The sequence below is a fragment of the Syngnathus typhle genome, linkage group LG6 (genome assembly GCF_033458585.1).
Source record: "Syngnathus typhle isolate RoL2023-S1 ecotype Sweden linkage group LG6, RoL_Styp_1.0, whole genome shotgun sequence".
In the NCBI taxonomy this organism is placed as follows: Eukaryota; Metazoa; Chordata; class Actinopteri; order Syngnathiformes; family Syngnathidae; genus Syngnathus; species Syngnathus typhle.
Genome location: NC_083743.1, coordinates 14533909 through 14550862, shown reverse-complemented (window position 1 = coordinate 14550862; position 16954 = coordinate 14533909). Strand labels below are relative to the sequence as shown.

General features: G+C 40.8%; 1 protein-coding gene across 1 annotated transcript; it reads left to right on the top strand.

Moving 5' to 3' along the window:
- The first annotated feature begins 882 nt into the window (after positions 1 to 882).
- Positions 883 to 15400, top strand: LOC133155931 (A disintegrin and metalloproteinase with thrombospondin motifs 15-like). Its single transcript, XM_061281606.1, has 8 exons — positions 883 to 2121; positions 3675 to 3807; positions 5522 to 5689; positions 9217 to 9500; positions 10460 to 10637; positions 10737 to 10912; positions 11058 to 11233; positions 12084 to 15400. Exons 1-8 carry the CDS (start codon positions 1183 to 1185, stop codon positions 12859 to 12861), a joined length of 2832 nt encoding a protein of 943 aa, XP_061137590.1. The 5' UTR covers positions 883 to 1182; the 3' UTR covers positions 12862 to 15400.
- The last annotated feature ends 1554 nt before the right edge of the window (positions 15401 to 16954 follow it).

Below are 16954 nucleotides of genomic sequence, written 5' to 3'. Positions count from 1 at the left end.
GTTTGTTTGTTTGTTTGTTTGTTTGTTTGTTTGTTTGTTTACATCTATAATCCAAACCGTTTATAAGAGTTGCAGGGGTGCTGGAGCCTATCCCAGCTGACTGCAGGCAGTAGGCAGTGGACACCCTGAAGTGGTTATTTCCTTATTCTTAATTTGGTGTCCCTCTCACGTGATTAATTATTATAAACTAAAAGAAGGGTGTAGTCTTGAATCACTGCAAATTACAGCTACTTTGGGATGGTAATATCTGTTGTTTGAACTATCCCAGCTGACTTCGGGCAGTAGGGCGGTGGACACCCTGAACTGGTTTATTTCTTTGTTCTTAATTTGGTGTCCCTCTCATGTGACTAATTATTATAAACTCAAAGAAGGATGTAGTCCCGAATCACTGCATATTACTACTACTTTGGGATGTTAATACCTCTTGTTTGGAAATCAAAACTGCGCGTTATGATAGTTGTCATTGCTGGTGTTTAATGCATACCACCAGATAGCGCTAGAGGACAAGGCATTTTCACAGTGTCACAATCGTGCCGAAGTTTAAGTGGTTCCCAACACCAGCAGATGTCGCTCTTTGCCTTCAGACGATCATGGGGCAAACTGAATTATGGATGTAATGCCAGGCAATGATGTGCAAAAATGCAATGTTTATCTTCGTTCAAAATCCAGACCGTTTGTATTTTCTCCCCTACACGTTTAAAGTTGTTTTGATACAATTTCACAGGTGTTTGTCACCGTTGTAGAAAATCCCAATACTAAGCATCCAATTATGTTCCTGGATTTGTATGCAAAGTTATGCTGCTTCAAGCTGACTCGGTTGGTCTCTCTCGTGAGTGGGGGCAAGTGGGAGGGCTTGTGATGTTCTGGCTGGTGTCACACATGCTGCACAGCAACAATAATATTTGGAGAGTTACAAGCGGCTGCGGTCTGCAGCACAAACCGAGATGCAAGAACGATGAACTGTCTCTCTATTATGCGCACACCTTCAGCTGACAGAGGTCATCAGTGTGCATGCTTCGAGATTTAGAGCATGGGCACAGACTTTAGATCGACGATATAATGGCAGAATAGCAAAGCGGATTGAACTTGTAATTCAGTTTTTTTTTTTTAATAAGGGTGCCACTGTGCAATAAATTGCATGCAAACGTAATTTAGCGGACTTAAAAGGGGTGATTAGCAGCTATGGCTTTACTTAGTACTTTCACTTTGATAATTTGCGTAAAAGTGGTTCTTTATGTGACATTTACACACGGCATGGAAGCTGACTTCTGCAAACCTTTACGAGTGGACCCCCTTGCGCATGGAAAGCATTTACAGAATGAAAAACACGTTACTTTCAGGATCAATGCTTTCAAGCAGGAATTTTATCTTCATCTCCAGTCGGATTCTAATTTTCTCGGAGGGGGTCATTTAAACCCATTCGAACCCAACGCATCAACACCCGCGGACCTCGGGAAATGCTTCTACTCCGGTAACGTCAATTCCCAGGCGGACTCGTTTGCTGCGCTAAGCTTGTGTAAAGGTCTCAACGGGGGGTTCTATGAAAACGGCATGGAATATTTCATCAGCCTAGCAAGAGGTGAGGACGGAACAGCCCAGCTTGGGGACTCTTCATCCAAGACGCACGTCATCCACCGCCGGAGAAGCTCTGCGCCCTTGGTCGGAAACTTCACCAGCAGGTGTGGAGTGACACCTGACTCTAACTTCAACACATCCCTGGAAAAATACATGTATATGAAAGAAATAGAGATTGGAGGCTCGTCGGAAACTGTGCTGGAAAGACTGAGTAGGTCCAAAAGATTTACCTCCATCCCCAGATTTGTGGAGGTGCTGGTTGTGGCAGATCCATCCATGGATTCATTTCACGGGGATGAATTGAAACATTACCTGCTGACACTCATGTCGGTGGCTGCCAAGCTTTACAAGCACCCCAGTATCTTAAACTCCATTAACATAGTGGTTGTGGGCTTTGTGGTTCTGAAGGAAGATGACAGGGGTCCAAAGGTTTCCAGTAATGCAGCTCTAACTCTGCGCAATTTTTGCTCTTGGCAGAAGAAGTTAAATAAGCACAACGACAAGCATCCTGAGTACTGGGACACTGCAATTCTTTTCACCAAACAGGTAAGAAAAAGCAGATGCATCATGTAATCTGTGATTATTTAGTGATCCCTTCTAAAACGTCCACAATATTCAATTTTTTTCTAATGTATAGTTCTATTTTATTCAACGTGAGTTTTCAGCAACATAAAAACTCAACATTCCATAAGATGTCAGTATTATGGGTGACTTCACTTGAAAATGTTAGTTCATTCTTGGAATTGAAGTAAATAAGCTAACTGTTTTATTGTTGTAGGATACTTGCAATTGCTTGTGACTGTGTTACAAATAGTTCTCTTGAAGAATACTAATAATGCAATATTTTTGCTTACATGAGTTCTGACTGAACACCTGACACAGAAACCAACACTGCTTACAACTTATTTTTGACAGTGTGATTTAATTGAACAAAATTTCTCCATTTGCGTCAACGATGGGTTAACCAACATTGCTGCCAGACTACAGCATAAGCAACGAGACCCTTTAAGAATGTCGTCATTATGAGATCACAAAGAAAAACCTGAACCCCTAACCTACCCAAATCTCTGCAACAGCAGCACAGAGTCATCCATCACTATGTCATTTATAACATACCTGTGCTAAAACTACCACAGTAACTTGTAATTTGAACTTGCTTTGTGATATTTAACACTGTGAACATGAATGTACCATACAAGAGCAATTTTTTGTTTGAGCAATGCTATGGGAAGCATATTTTGCTGCAACATGCCACTCAGACGATAGTGATGTCCACCAAGGTGCACCGTTTACACAAGCGGCAAAAAATGTATGCGTGAAGCAAACAAAACATAAAGAGAAAAGACTAACTTATAAACACATTTTTTAAATAACAAATTGGCAATAGGTGAAAAACTGAAACGTAAGCTCAAATAAAATAATCGTAGATGCTTCTCCCTAAGCAACCTAAATCAAGTAACTTCACCGGTTACTTCCGCCTTTTCTTTCGCGGTTTCTTCCGAGGCGAAAGAAACCGCCGAAACGTGTCATGTCAGGTAATGCATCTAAAATAATTTGTTTGATATAAAAGAACCAGTGAAGTGATTAAAAAGGAAAAACAAGATGAACTTAGTACAACTAAATCAAGTAAACTACAACTTCATTCGTGCATCTGCCAGTTAGTTTAATTCCTTAAACGATCCCACGCAACATCGGTCCAGCCTAGTGGTTTACCACAAATGAGTAAATGACAAATTTGAGCTCACCCATAAATTGTGATGCAGCCAGGAAAAGGAAAACTGCCCAACCGTACTTCACCAGAAATAACATAATACATTCCTGCTCAATTAACCTTATATTGTTGACTATAGACTATAATTACATGGCCATACGTGGCCATATGTGTTCTTTCCTAATGCTCTTGTATTGCCTCTTTATCCAAGAGTCAATCTTGCTTGATCCCATACATCAACACACAGTAAGTTGACAACAAAGACAGAGCATGTGCCTTGTATTACTCTCTGTCATGGTCATGGCTCAAATATGCAAAACATATCATTAGTAAGATTCTGATTCCCCTTTTCTAGCAAGTCTTTTCATAATAAACTGTTGCCAACCAGGATCTTTGTGGGGCCACAACCTGTGATACGCTGGGGATGGCTGATGTTGGAACCATGTGTGACCCCAAGAGGAGTTGCTCTGTCATTGAAGATGATGGCCTACCTTCAGCATTTACAACAGCCCATGAACTTGGTAAGATGCAATGTTGGTCACTTCAGTTACTGTTTAGATCAACTGATTTTGTCCAAGGGACCACCATTATAACTAAGAAGAAACTCTGGGACTACTGCTTTGGCGGAATATTATTTTATTTTGCACCAAAAGAGGATAAACCGATACAAACTATTTACTATTTGCATCTGTAGGTCTATTTTGGGAATCTCAGCTACATTTGACATAATTTGAATGGGTAAATGATTCACAAAATTAGATGGAATATAAATATAAAGATATAAAATATAAAAAGCCTAAATAATAAATCAATTTTATTTTGAAAAATGTTACAATTATTTTCCATTTCCAATTTCACGGACCACCTGTTTAACCGCTATGGACCACTAGAGGGCCGTGGACCACCAGTTGACAATCCCTGGTTTAGATTAATAAAACCTCAATCTGACTCGTTTCCATCACAACAATGTGAGACACTTGGCCATAGCCTTGTTAACAATTGCAAATAGTGGGACATCATAGCAGTGTAACCATCACCAACAGTCCAAACATCCATCCATTTTCTGAACCGCTTAGTCCCCACGGGGGTCACGGGTGTGCTGAAGCCTATCTCAGCTGTCATCGGGCAGTAGGCGGGGGACACCCTGAACCGGTTGCCAGCCAATCGCAGGGCACACAAAGACAAACAACCATTTCACCAAACAACTAGGTGTGAGACAAACACCTAGGGACAATTTGGAGTCTTCAATCGGCCTATCAAGCATGTTTTTTGGATGTGGGAGGAAACCGAAGTGCCCGGAGAAAACCCACGCGGGCCCGGGGCAAACTCCACACAGGGAGGGCCGGAGGTGGAATCGAACCCGCACCCTCCTAACTGTGAGGCGGACGTGCTATCCAGCGCCCCACCGAGCCGCCTACAGTCCAAACAATGAACAATTTTGACACGGTGCAGTGGTGATAAAGGATGGATCTTTAATAAGGGTAACAAAGGTGTGATTTATAAGAAATGATGCTACAGAGTGTGACCATATAGAGCATGTTCTATTTTGCGACCCTTTATAATGAAAATAGACATAAGAAAACACACTGGTAATGCTTAGGTGAAACAAGACTTTTAGGTGCACACCTATGTTAATTTCTGCACTCAACTTTCAAATGACAGAAATGGAGATAGCCCACCCTTGTTTTCGGTGGATAAGTTATGAGGTTTGCTTTAGCTGAGTCCAAAACAAGCTAATAACTCCCCTGGAGACACAATGTATTACATTACACTTATGTACTATGTAATATAATAAGTGCTTAAACAAATTTGTCTCATAATGGATCACTCAGAAACCACAGTCTCTTTTCCTTTTGGAAGGATCTTCATGTTCATATTAAGGGAAAGAAATTGTTTCCTTGGGAACTGAATTCCCCTGTCAGGCCTGGTTGAGCACATGGATGTATGCCATGCTTTATATTCCCATGCATAGCTACATTCCTGCCTGCAATGACATCATCTTCAAATCAGTCCAATTTTAGTCTGTTCTGCCTTCTCCATACACAATGACTGGATGTCTGGCAAAACCTTTAAAAAAATGTTTTCATATGTGTCAGTGTTGATTTTAGAAACGTAGCTGCACATAGTGTGCCAAATAACAGATTATTTTGTTTTCAATAAACGGAACATAGAAATACGTCAAATAAAATGTGATCTTTTTTTTTTTTGTCTTCCCTTCCCACACTATCCTCTTAGGTCACGTCTTCAACATGCCCCACGACAACGTGAAGGCATGTGAGGATGTCTTTGGAAAACTAAAAGATAACCACATGATGTCCCCAACTCTAATTCAGATCGACAGGAATCGTCCCTGGTCTGTGTGCAGTGCAGCGATTATTACTGAATTTCTGGATCGAGGTCATGGTTAGTGAACCCTTCCTGTGTACGCTTCTTGATTCAGAAGGGAACGATAGATTCTGTCCAGGCGCTATACTATTAGCTGCTTGTGATCTATTTGTATATCTTTCAAAAGACACTTTGTGGCTAGATTGAATCAACTTGAACTTGTCAACATAGAGGCAAACCTTAACTAACAAAAACTGTGTTATAAAACACAGAAGAAAAATGAAAACGCGATGATTCAGTCTAAAAGCTTCAAAATAACGAACTGTGGAATGGTTCATTCATTTGACTTCTGTGGTGGCAGCGTCCATTCAATTCCCACTCAGTGATGTTGTAAATACAGCCTAAGTGTGAATGGTTATCTGTCTGCATAATGTATGTGACTGGTGACCAGTTCAATGTGTAGTCTGCCTTTCCCTCACTGTTGCTTAAGTTAAGGGTGTCAAACCCGTTTTTTTCACAGGCCGCATTGTAGTCATAGCTTATTTCGGAGGGCCATTATGACTGTCAACCCAAATAAATGTATGAGCACCTCATATTATATACAGTAAAAGCTACAAAACAAAGGGACAAATAACTTGTTTTCAAATCAGACTAGTAAAAACTGGTCAAATATTTAAAAAAAAAGATATTATTAAGACAATTTGCAATTCTAGTAATGACACGAATTTGATGCACAATTTGTCTTTGCGGGCCACATAAAATGATATGGCGGGCCGTATCTGGCCCCCGGGCCTTGAGTTTGACACCTGTGCTTTAAATGAAAGGGTTTAAGAAATGGTATATCTGTGTGCTAATAGGCAGATGTTGAACAGAGGAGTCCAAAAATACAACAGCTGTTTCATGAAGCCAATTTGAAGCTTCATTTTCCCTTTAATACTTTTTGAAATAGCTTCTTTTTTTTTTTAATTACATTTTAATTCCCTCTTTGACATAATAGTGGAGTTCACGTGAGTACCGTAATTTTCGGACTATAAGTCGTGTTTTTTTTTCATAGCTTGGGTGGGGGGGCGACTTATACTTAGGAGCGACTTATATACATATATATGGTTTTTTTTTCACTTTTTGGGGCATTTTATGGCTGGTGCGACTTATACTCCGGTGCGATTTATAGTCCGAAAATTACGGTAGCTTGAATTGTTTTCTTTGCTGCATCACAGGGTTAGACAGAATTCACACTGAAAACGTTCAGAGACCAGTCATGCCCACCAGTTTTAATGGAACATTAGAGGACGATGGTGCTTCAATGTGCCAATTCATAAAGCCAATTTGAAGCTTCATTTTCCCTTTAATACTTTTTGAAATAGCTATTTATTTATTTTTTAATTACATTTTAATTTCCTCGTTGACATAATAGTGGAGTTCACGTGAGTAGCTTGAATTGTTTTCTTTGCTGCATCACAGGGTTAGACAGAATTCACACTGAAAACGTTCAGAGACCAGTCATGCCCACCAGTTTTAATGGAACATTAGAGAACGATGGTGCTTCAATGTGCACCTATTCAAATATTTCTAATATAAACTTTTTTATTTCTCTTGTCAGGACAATACTATTTATGTGCACTCTTAGAATGCAAATTTCAGAACTAAAAGTTAAGATAGAGACATACTCATACACATGTCTCTGTCAAAACAGATCTGATCTCCATGTGTTTTTTTGTTTTTAGTAGTTGGTAGCAGAGGTTAATGTGAAAGCCATCCCTCATGATCCTACTCGAGAGAAATATCAGAGTCTGCAACTCTTCTTGACTTTGAGGGCTTCACACAAAGTTGCACAATCCGCACAAGTGCATTTGGCTTGGACTTTCGGAAGCTCCCTAAAACCCAATGACCTCACTACACAGTTTACACCACCTGGTTGAAAAAGGAGTCAATTGCAGTTCAATATTTATATTTTTGTTTTAGAAGTCTTGCATTGTGACTGCTGTAGGCTGAAGTTAAACACTTGGCTCATTTTAACAATTTGCATACGTGGTATGTAATTCTGGAGCAGATTAAACAGAACTAACTACTTTTCCTTTTGACTTGTCCCATTGTCCCACAGCGCGTCAGTCTTTTTCACCTAGGCCTATCTTCTGCAGCCTCATGTCTCCCTTCATTTACTGTAGCTCTCTTGCTTGCAGCTATATTGTCAACACCCATCCATCTATCCATTGTCTGTACCGCTTATCCCCACGGGGGTTGCGGGCGTGCTGGAGCCTATCCCAGCATTCATCAGGCAGTAGGAGGGGGACACCCTGAACCTTTTGCCAGCCAATCGCAAGGCACACAACCATCCACACTCGCACTCACACCTATGGGCAATTTGGAGTGCTCAATCGGCCTACCAGGCATGTTTTTGGGATGTGGGAGGAAACCGGAGTGCCTGGAGAAAACCCACACCTCAACGTCTTTCTACCAATACCCTCACTATCTATCCTCTGAATGTGTCCAAGCCATTTGATCTGCTCTCCTGACTCTGAAGGCCCTTGCATCATATATCACACTTTCCTCCACCCTTTCGAACCCACTTGACTCTGGTTTTTCTTCCCACGGTTAGGATTTGTCTTGACATTTGACCCTGTTGTCTCATCTTAATTCCTCTCCCTTCAAGGGCATGCCTCCACTTTTCTAAATGTCCATCCACCTGCTCCATGCTATCATACCAGATCATAAACTGCCATCTGTGAACATTATTTAAGTCCAACCACATTTGTCAGCTCATCGATTGTTATCCAAAGAGGCTCGCTGATGCAGTTCTCCCCTCCACCCTGAACTCTTTGGTTACACCCACAGCACACCTCACCACTGTCCTACAGCTGTTACACATGTTGTGTTGTATTCTAACATAACTTCCCTGCTACTCCAGGCTTTCTCACGCGGTACAGAGCCACTCTCTTGGTATCCTCTCATAAGTTTACTAACTGAAAACATCCAATTCTATTATCTGAGAAAGTGAAAAATCATTGCTGATAGTTAATACCACACTGAGAATATATATGATAGCCATCTATTTTTATTTATGTAGCTTCATTATAACATGTTTGCCCAAATCTAAATGCTTGCAACAGATTAAGTGGCTTCTATGTGCCTATAAAAATAAAACCCAACAATTTATGACATCCTCTTGACCTCTGTAATAGTTATCTAGCGAGCAGGCTGACAAACTTGAGCATGACTGAGTCATTTAGACAGCTTAATGATTAGTGTGACTGCAATATCCCATACAGTGTATATTTACTGCACAATTTATGTCCAACACTTACTCACAAGTACTCATTTGTCTTATAATTTAAGACATGTTAACAACTGAAGTAATTGATGCTGCAACATGGGTTTAGTTTTTACTCTGCAATGGTGTGAATGTCAGCATGAAAAGTTATCGCTATGTGTGATGTGACTGATGTATATTATACCTTTCAGCCAAAGTCAGCTGGGAAACGCTCTTGTTCTGAACCCTGAACAGGGCAAACAGTTATAGAAATGGATGGCTTTTTGTATCCGTATAATGGAATGAAGAACCTGAAATTGATTGTTTTTCCAAATGTTTTTTTTGGTTGTTATTGCAGGAGACTGCCTGCTGGATCAGCCCCAGAGGCAGCTGTCTCTCCCAGATAACCTGCCCGGCTCCAGTTACAGTCTTCATAGTCAGTGTGAACTGGCTTTTGGGGATGGCTCCAAGCCATGCCCCTACATGCAGCCCTGCACCAAACTGTGGTGCACGGGGAAAGCCCGTGGACAGCTGGTCTGTCAAACCAGACACTTTCCCTGGGCAGATGGCACCAGCTGTGGCACTGGTAGGGTGTGTTACCAAGGGGCCTGCACTGAGAAGAACACAACCATCCACATCAAGGTGTGGTATGCTGTTTGAATAATGGGACATTTTATTCTGAATAGTCACGAAATAGCACAGCTTCAGTAGAACCTTACTATTTTTATTCTTCAAACACTTTTCCCTCATAAATTGCATATTTAATATTGGTGGTATTGTATAAACCACCCAAAATTGTAGATGCCATGAAACTAACCAAATTGATTCAAAAGGCAGCTCAAGTTCTGTCTACCAAACACAATTGTTGTGTTTCTGGCTGATTAATAGTCTTTCATCTATCACCTATTTGATATAGATTATAAAGTAGTCTCGGCGGGTACATGCACTGTCATTTGATTTTTGCATCTCAGTAACGATTTGATCGCTTTGTAAAGAACACCCTCAAACACCCTGCAATTTCTTGACAGAATTATTTCTCAACCTATTTAACAAGAAATGTGGGCAGTATTGATGAAAATGTTCCAGTAACAAATTTATCAGATCGGATTGACCAATCCAATTACGTATATACTTTATTATCCGGATTATAACCCGCTATTTTTTTAACAAGCTTTGAACCCTGCGTCTTATAGTCCAATGAGGCTTATCTATAGAGTTTTTAATTGTTTTTATGATATTGTATGATTGTCTTATGTATGGAAATTAAACATTAACACCCCTGCGGTTTATAGTCTAGTGCGGTTAATATATGAATAAAACAGGATTTTCACCTAATTTTAGCTGGTGCGGTTTATATTCGGGTGCGGTTTAAAGTCCAGAAATTACGGTACAACAAAACCTTTACACATGGTCACATGTCATTATTGCAATCAATTGGCTTGTGCTATGGCATACCACAAAAGTGTTTTGAGTCTTCCAAAAAAGGGTATCACAAATGGCACGCTGTTTGGCAAATGGCAAAAGTTGGCCATCACATTTAAAATGTCTCAGGCATATTCTATTTTGAGCGGTGATAGAGTTATTTCTGCTATTTGTCTCAGGTGGATGGTAGATGGGGAAAGTGGGGCTCTTTTGGAGATTGTTCCAGAACATGTGGGGGAGGTGTCCAACTGGCCAGGAGAGAGTGTAACAACCCAGTACCTGAGAACGGAGGCAAATATTGCTATGGCCTTCGAATTAAGTATCGTTCCTGTAACCTCCACCCTTGTCTTGATACAGGTAGACAGCCCTATCTATACGTACATTACATTTTTATCACAGGACCTTGGATTCCACATCAGAAATTCTCAACTGGTTGCCATTTTTTTGCACCTTTAGATAAGAGTTTCCGTGAAGAGCAGTGTGAAGCGTTCAATGGCATAAACCTGAACACCAACAGACTGGGCTCGTCTGTGGTCTGGGTTCCTAAGTATTCTGGCATTTCCCCCAAGGACAAATGCAAGCTCATCTGTCGTGCCAATGGGACTGGTTATTTCTATGTCCTTGCTCCCAAGGTACGTAAAACCTTTCCCCATGTAGTGAAACACAATGATGGTCAGTAATAAAAACTATTAAATTACATGTTATATAAAAGTTGGACACTGTTCAGAAATTCATCTGTCGTGTAGCATGTCGTGATTCAATATCCGCACCCTACAGGTTGTTGATGGCACACCCTGTTCGCCGGACTCCACTGCTGTATGTGTTCAGGGAAGATGCATCAAAGCAGGCTGCGATGGGAAGCTTGACTCCAAGAAAAAGTTTGACAAATGTAGCGTGTGTGGCGGTGACAACCAGAGCTGTAAGAAGGTCTCCGGAATGTTCACAAAACCCATGTATGTAGTTTGTATGAGATTTGTCAGTATGTTTGAGAAACTCTGTCCAAACAGGACACACCCAAAGAACGATAAAGCTACTTTTAAGGATAACGAGCAGCCTAAACATTATTTTTACAGTGCATACATTATTGATTGAAGGTGCTGTACATCCCAGAAATAAAAGTCCTTAATACCTTTAATGGTGTACTAATAATTTAATACAAGGATAGTAAAAACAAAGGTACTGCTTTAACAGCTTTGGAAATAACTCATTTACAAGAAGTCCTGATTGTCATCTTCAGTGGATTGGAAAAAAAATCGGAGTCTATCTGAAACCACACAAGAATGTTGTGGTTTCTTTTTTACTCCATGCCACAGTTTTCTGAATATTGATTAACAGTTATGTTGTTGACAAACAAAAAAACAAAGAGAAAAACTAGCTTTAGTCTGTCATTCTGTTTATCTGTAAAGGATTTAATCCCAACAACACAGGAATGCAACAAACAAGCAGCGTCTAACAAACGCCGGACTTAAATACAGTGATTGAACTTTGTTATTGAAGTTTAATTCAAAATAATGACTATCAAAATACACAAATGGATAAGTAATGACAATTTAAACCCCCTTTCTAAAACTGAATTACTTAATTTGGGGTCATGCAAATGATCCAGTGAATCAGCAGGCTTAGCTGCCAAGTGTTGGGTAGAGAAACTTGCTGTGGGTTGTTATTTCCTTTTAGACTTGATGGGTTGGAAGGAACACCAGACACCCAAGCATTTATAAACAGTGAAAATATCAATATTGATTTCCTTTTTATGTCATTTTATTTCAACTCACCTGGAATGTTTACGTCTATGCTCTTTTCCAGTCATGGCTATAACTTTGTGCTGACGCTGCCTGTTGGCGCATCAAACATCGACATCCGCCAGCGGGGCTACCGAGGAATTGTCAGTGATGAAAACTACCTTGCAGTTAAGAACAGGCATGGGAAGTACCTGCTGAATGGCAACTATGTGGTGTCAGCTGCGGAGCGCGACCTGATAGTGAAGGGCAGCTTGTTGCGCTACAGTGGCACTTCGACATCTGTGGAGATTCTTCAGTCCACGAGGCCGCTGCAAGAGGCACTGACAGTGGAGGTGCTCTCAGTAGGGAAGATGACCCCTCCCAGAGTGCGCTATTCCTACTACCTTGCCAAACAGAGTAAAGAGGAGAAGGTCTTACGGAAAGAGGAGAAGAACCATGCGTCACACAATAGCGTCTTACTGAATGGCAACAAAGTAGAAGCCCAGAAAAAGCTAATGGGGAAGCAACCAATAAAGCACTGGGTGACCGGAAGCTGGGATGCATGCACAGTAACTTGTGGTAGCGGCCTGCAGAAGAGGCTGGTGATGTGTCAGAATACAGAGGGGAATCCGGCCTTTGGCTGTAACAGTGCTGTCAGACCTGTTGCTCTGAGAGCGTGTGGAGATCCATGTCCCATTTGGGATGTCGGGGCCTGGTCTCACTGTTCCAAATCCTGCGGCAGGGGCTTTAAACGGCGACCAGTGCGCTGTATGACTGAGAATGGACTTCAACTGCCGAGAGACCACTGCTCCGGAAGAAGGAAGCCTCAGGAGCTGGACCTCTGTTATCTGAGACTGTGTTAACGCTGACAAATACCACATCATTATAATGTTTGTTACTCGATTGTTTTTGTTGGTTGAAAATACAATCAAATGCCACATGACTGCAGCTGACAGGGACCAACATAACAAAGTCACTGATGACGGCGAGGGTCTTCCTCAGACCTTCTGTTTACAGGAGAAGAACATGTTTTGCTCTCCTCACCTGCCGAACCAACTGAGGCAGGTTGGACTTCTACCTCTTCCGGGACATGTGAAATGCGCTTCTTCATTCACAAGTAATACCTGGCATTCATCAGAGGATGTTTCAAGAGCAGAAAAGTTCAGGCTAACTCATACGATTTCAAGAGTCTGCTTGAACCCTGTGTTGTTATGAATAATGTAATGTGCGTTACCTGTGAAATTACTTTTTTTCCATTTTAGCAAAGAAATCGGTGGAAATGTGAAACGCAGTACTTTATTGGAAATATTTAACTGAAATGTTATGTTCCTGTGTTTTTGTTTCAGTGCTGTTGGCCAGTGAACAATTACCTTAGGCTAGAGTTACACTATAGGTCTAATTGTCCAATTCTGATTTAGCGTCTATCAGATTTTTTAAATGACTATTACATGTATCTTCAAAATACGCACATCAAATACCACCATTTACATTTTACAATCATACAATTTAGTTGGCCAGGACTGACTCTTCCCATCATTAAGTTAGATCAAAGTGGAAGTTTCCTTCCTTCACATACCCGCCGATTCAAATGATCAGGGTCATTAACAAGCTTCTACAGGGCTTGCTGATGACCTGATCACTTGAATCAGGTGTGTTGAGGAGGGACACTTGTAAAACTGGCAGGACAGCAGCTCTCTAAGATCGGACTTCGCTACCCCTGAGTTAGATAAATGCAGCTGCATTATTTTCCTTTTTAAAAGATCCACATACCAGTAATGTATAATTTTTAGATTGTCTTTAATGCTGTCAGGCATTTTGGTGTTGTTTTGCATAGAGGCCCGCATATAGTGTGTATTTGAGTGATACCAACATCACATTGGCAGGATACTGTTTGTATGATCTGTCGGTTGATACTGCAGTCACACTGATCACAAATACATTCAAACGTACTAGCAAATACGCTGAGACGTGCTTGCAAATACGTTCAAATGTACTTGGATTTAAAATCCCCAAATGTAGCATTTTTCTCATAATGCCACTGGGTACCTGTGCGAGTAAATAGTAAAAGTATTTAAATACCGTAACTTTCGGACTAAAAGTCGCTCCGGAATATAGGTTGCATTAGCCATAAAATGCACAAAAAAAACATATACTATAAGTCGCTCCGGAGCATAAGTCGCATTTTGGGGGGAAATTTATTCAACAAAATCCAACACCAAGAACAGACATGAACGAGCAACAACAGGCTAAACGATAGGTATGCTAACGTGACATAAACACAAACGAAGAGCTGAGAACGGGCCTGACGCATTCAGAGTTATGAAAAAAACGATTACATAAATAACACGTTTATAAAACTATCTGTGTCACTCCAATTCATTAAATCCATCGATCGTCCTTTGTTAACAATGGGTGCGCGCCGCTGACGGCGCTTGCACTTCAAAATATTCCACAGGCCCATATAATGATATATAAATTAGATATCAAATAACTATTATCTAAGCAATAATATTATCAAACCATCTGTGCACTCTAAATCATTAAATCCTTCGATCAAATTCCTCGTCCTTTGTCAACAATGCCGCGCGTGCGCCCTGACGTCAGCCTCGTCGTTATTCCACAGATCTAGTATATAACTATATTGTAGCATTAACAAAGTACAAGGAAAGACGTGGGTTTGGTAAACGGCTCTTTATTTAACAAAACAAACTTTCAGGCGTGTGGCGGCGTGGACTTCCAGCCACGGAGGTGGAAGAGAGCTCCATAGAATAGGACCGGGCGTGCGTAAAAGCCATGACCGAGCCCCATCCACCGTCCCCGTACAGCCACCCGGCCGAGCGTCGGCCCCCGACTACTATCCACAGAGGTGAAAGAGTGCTCCGTAGAGTAGGACCGGGCGTGCGTAAAAGCCATGTCCGAGCCCCATTCACCGTCCCTGGACAGCCACCCGGCCGAGCGCCGGCCCCCGACTTCGATCCACGGAGGTGAAAGAGAGCTCCGTAGAGTAGGACCGAGCGTGCGTAAAAGCCATAATAGTTTTTCAAACCTTCTGTGTCAGTCTAAATCCTTAAATCCTTCAAACTCTTCGTCCTCCGTGTCACTTAGAAACAAAGCCCCTAATGATGCCGGTAGTACGTGGGGCCCTTCGTCATCTTCGTCATCCCGTGATCAATCTTTGTCCTTTTTGTAAACAACCGCCGCGCCACGCCGCGCTGCTGACGTCACTTGAAATTCAAATTACAGTAATCCCTTGCTACATCGCGGTTCGTTTATTGCGGTTTCACTTTCTATTTTTTTTTAAATGTTTGAAAAAAAAACACATACCGTAATTTCCGGACTATAAGTCGCCGTTTTTTTCATAGTTTGGGTGGGGGGGCGACTTATACTCAGGAGCGACTTATATACATATATATGTTTTTTTTTTTCACTTTTTTGGGCATTTTATGGCTGGTGCGATTTATACTCCGGTGCGATTTATACTCCGAAAATTACGGTACAAGTCGCTCCTTATTATAAGTCGCCCCCACCCAAACTTTGAAAATAACGCGACTTATAGTCTGAAAATTACGGTACGCATTATTACCCTATAATGCACCCGTGGAAGTAAATAGCCCGTTGCATGATAGGGAACCATGCCGAATAAAAATCATGCACTGCAGCCACAGTAAAACCATAACATTTAGAATAAAGGTTTTTACTTGGTTATTATTTTAACATGCAGTATTGGTATAATGTTGGGCAAATGCTGACAACAAAATAACGTTTTAACTCACGCTTGCACAAGACAATACCAGGTGGTATCAAGGGGAAAATGCTACGTTTGTAGCATGTAGCTCCAACTACGTTTGAACATATTTGCAACTAGGTTTGAACGTATTTGCAAGTATGTATTTGTGAGTATGTTTAAATGTATTTAAATACGTTAGAACATACTTGCAATGATTACACCCCATTGGCAGCTACACATTTGTGTAGAAAAGCTACTTGGTGTAGGTCCTTGTTGATAGTTGATTGATGAATAATTTCTTAACACGTCGCAGTTTATAAGGAAATCTGGTTTCCGTAAACAGATATTATTTGATTTTAAATTTCAATTTACACATTTCCAATTGATCATGAAAATTATAGGCAAAAACCATCACATTTAGTGCGTTGCTGTGGGTTAATTGCTTACTGGCTGCTATCTTTTCTCCATCTTCTGGATGGCTGCTTCAGCACCTCAAGAGCTTAAAAAAAATCTTCAGATTGCAAATTCACGTTGACGTTACTTAGTTTTAAAAGCCTGCTGTATATACAATGCAGACAATGCAAAGTCATGTTGATGCATGAATTTGAAGTGAGCATAAACCAAAATCCACATTCGTAAGATATACTATTACATTGCATTCCATATTGCATATTACATTTCAGTTATCTTTTCTTTTACATTTCACTGGGGATTTTGGTACTCTTGTCATATGATCTGTTAAATTCCTTACAGTATCTCCATGACTTATATCAATCGCACAGAAATTTTCAACCATAGACAGTCAAAAGAGCCTATCACCCTGTCTCTTGTTTAATTTCAGGAAGACATATCACAGCATCTAAAACATGGCTTTGTATAATTTATTTCACCTTACCCTATGTATTGAAGATATTATTTCTGGTTTTATATTGTATACTATGTATACATTTATCTAGATGTATAAACTATAAATAAATAAATAGTCTGTATATGTGATGGAGGGGCATGTGATGCACATTCTTTCAAGGCACTTATTCGCAGCATATTTATGCATTTTGTTCTTCAATCATTCAAGTGCACACATTCACAATCACACACATAACATGTGCAGTACAGCTTAAGCCGAGGGTCTGCATATATATATATATATATAAATTCCCCTCTCACCCTCCGCGGGTGGTTTTCTTTTTTTCCACTCCAAGCTCGGGTCCTCTACCAGAGGCCTGGGA

Bases quoted from the DNA above. Each gene is read 5' to 3' on its own strand.
- LOC133155931 (XM_061281606.1), top strand. From the start codon at position 1,183: ATGGCTTTACTTAGTACTTTCACTTTGATAATTTGCGTAAAAGTGGTT. The intron at 3,808-5,521 runs GTAAGATGCAAT...CTATCCTCTTAG, and splicing joins TACAACAGCCCATGAACTTG to GTCACGTCTTCAACATGCCC. The intron at 11,234-12,083 runs GTATGTAGTTTG...GCTCTTTTCCAG, and splicing joins GGAATGTTCACAAAACCCAT to TCATGGCTATAACTTTGTGC.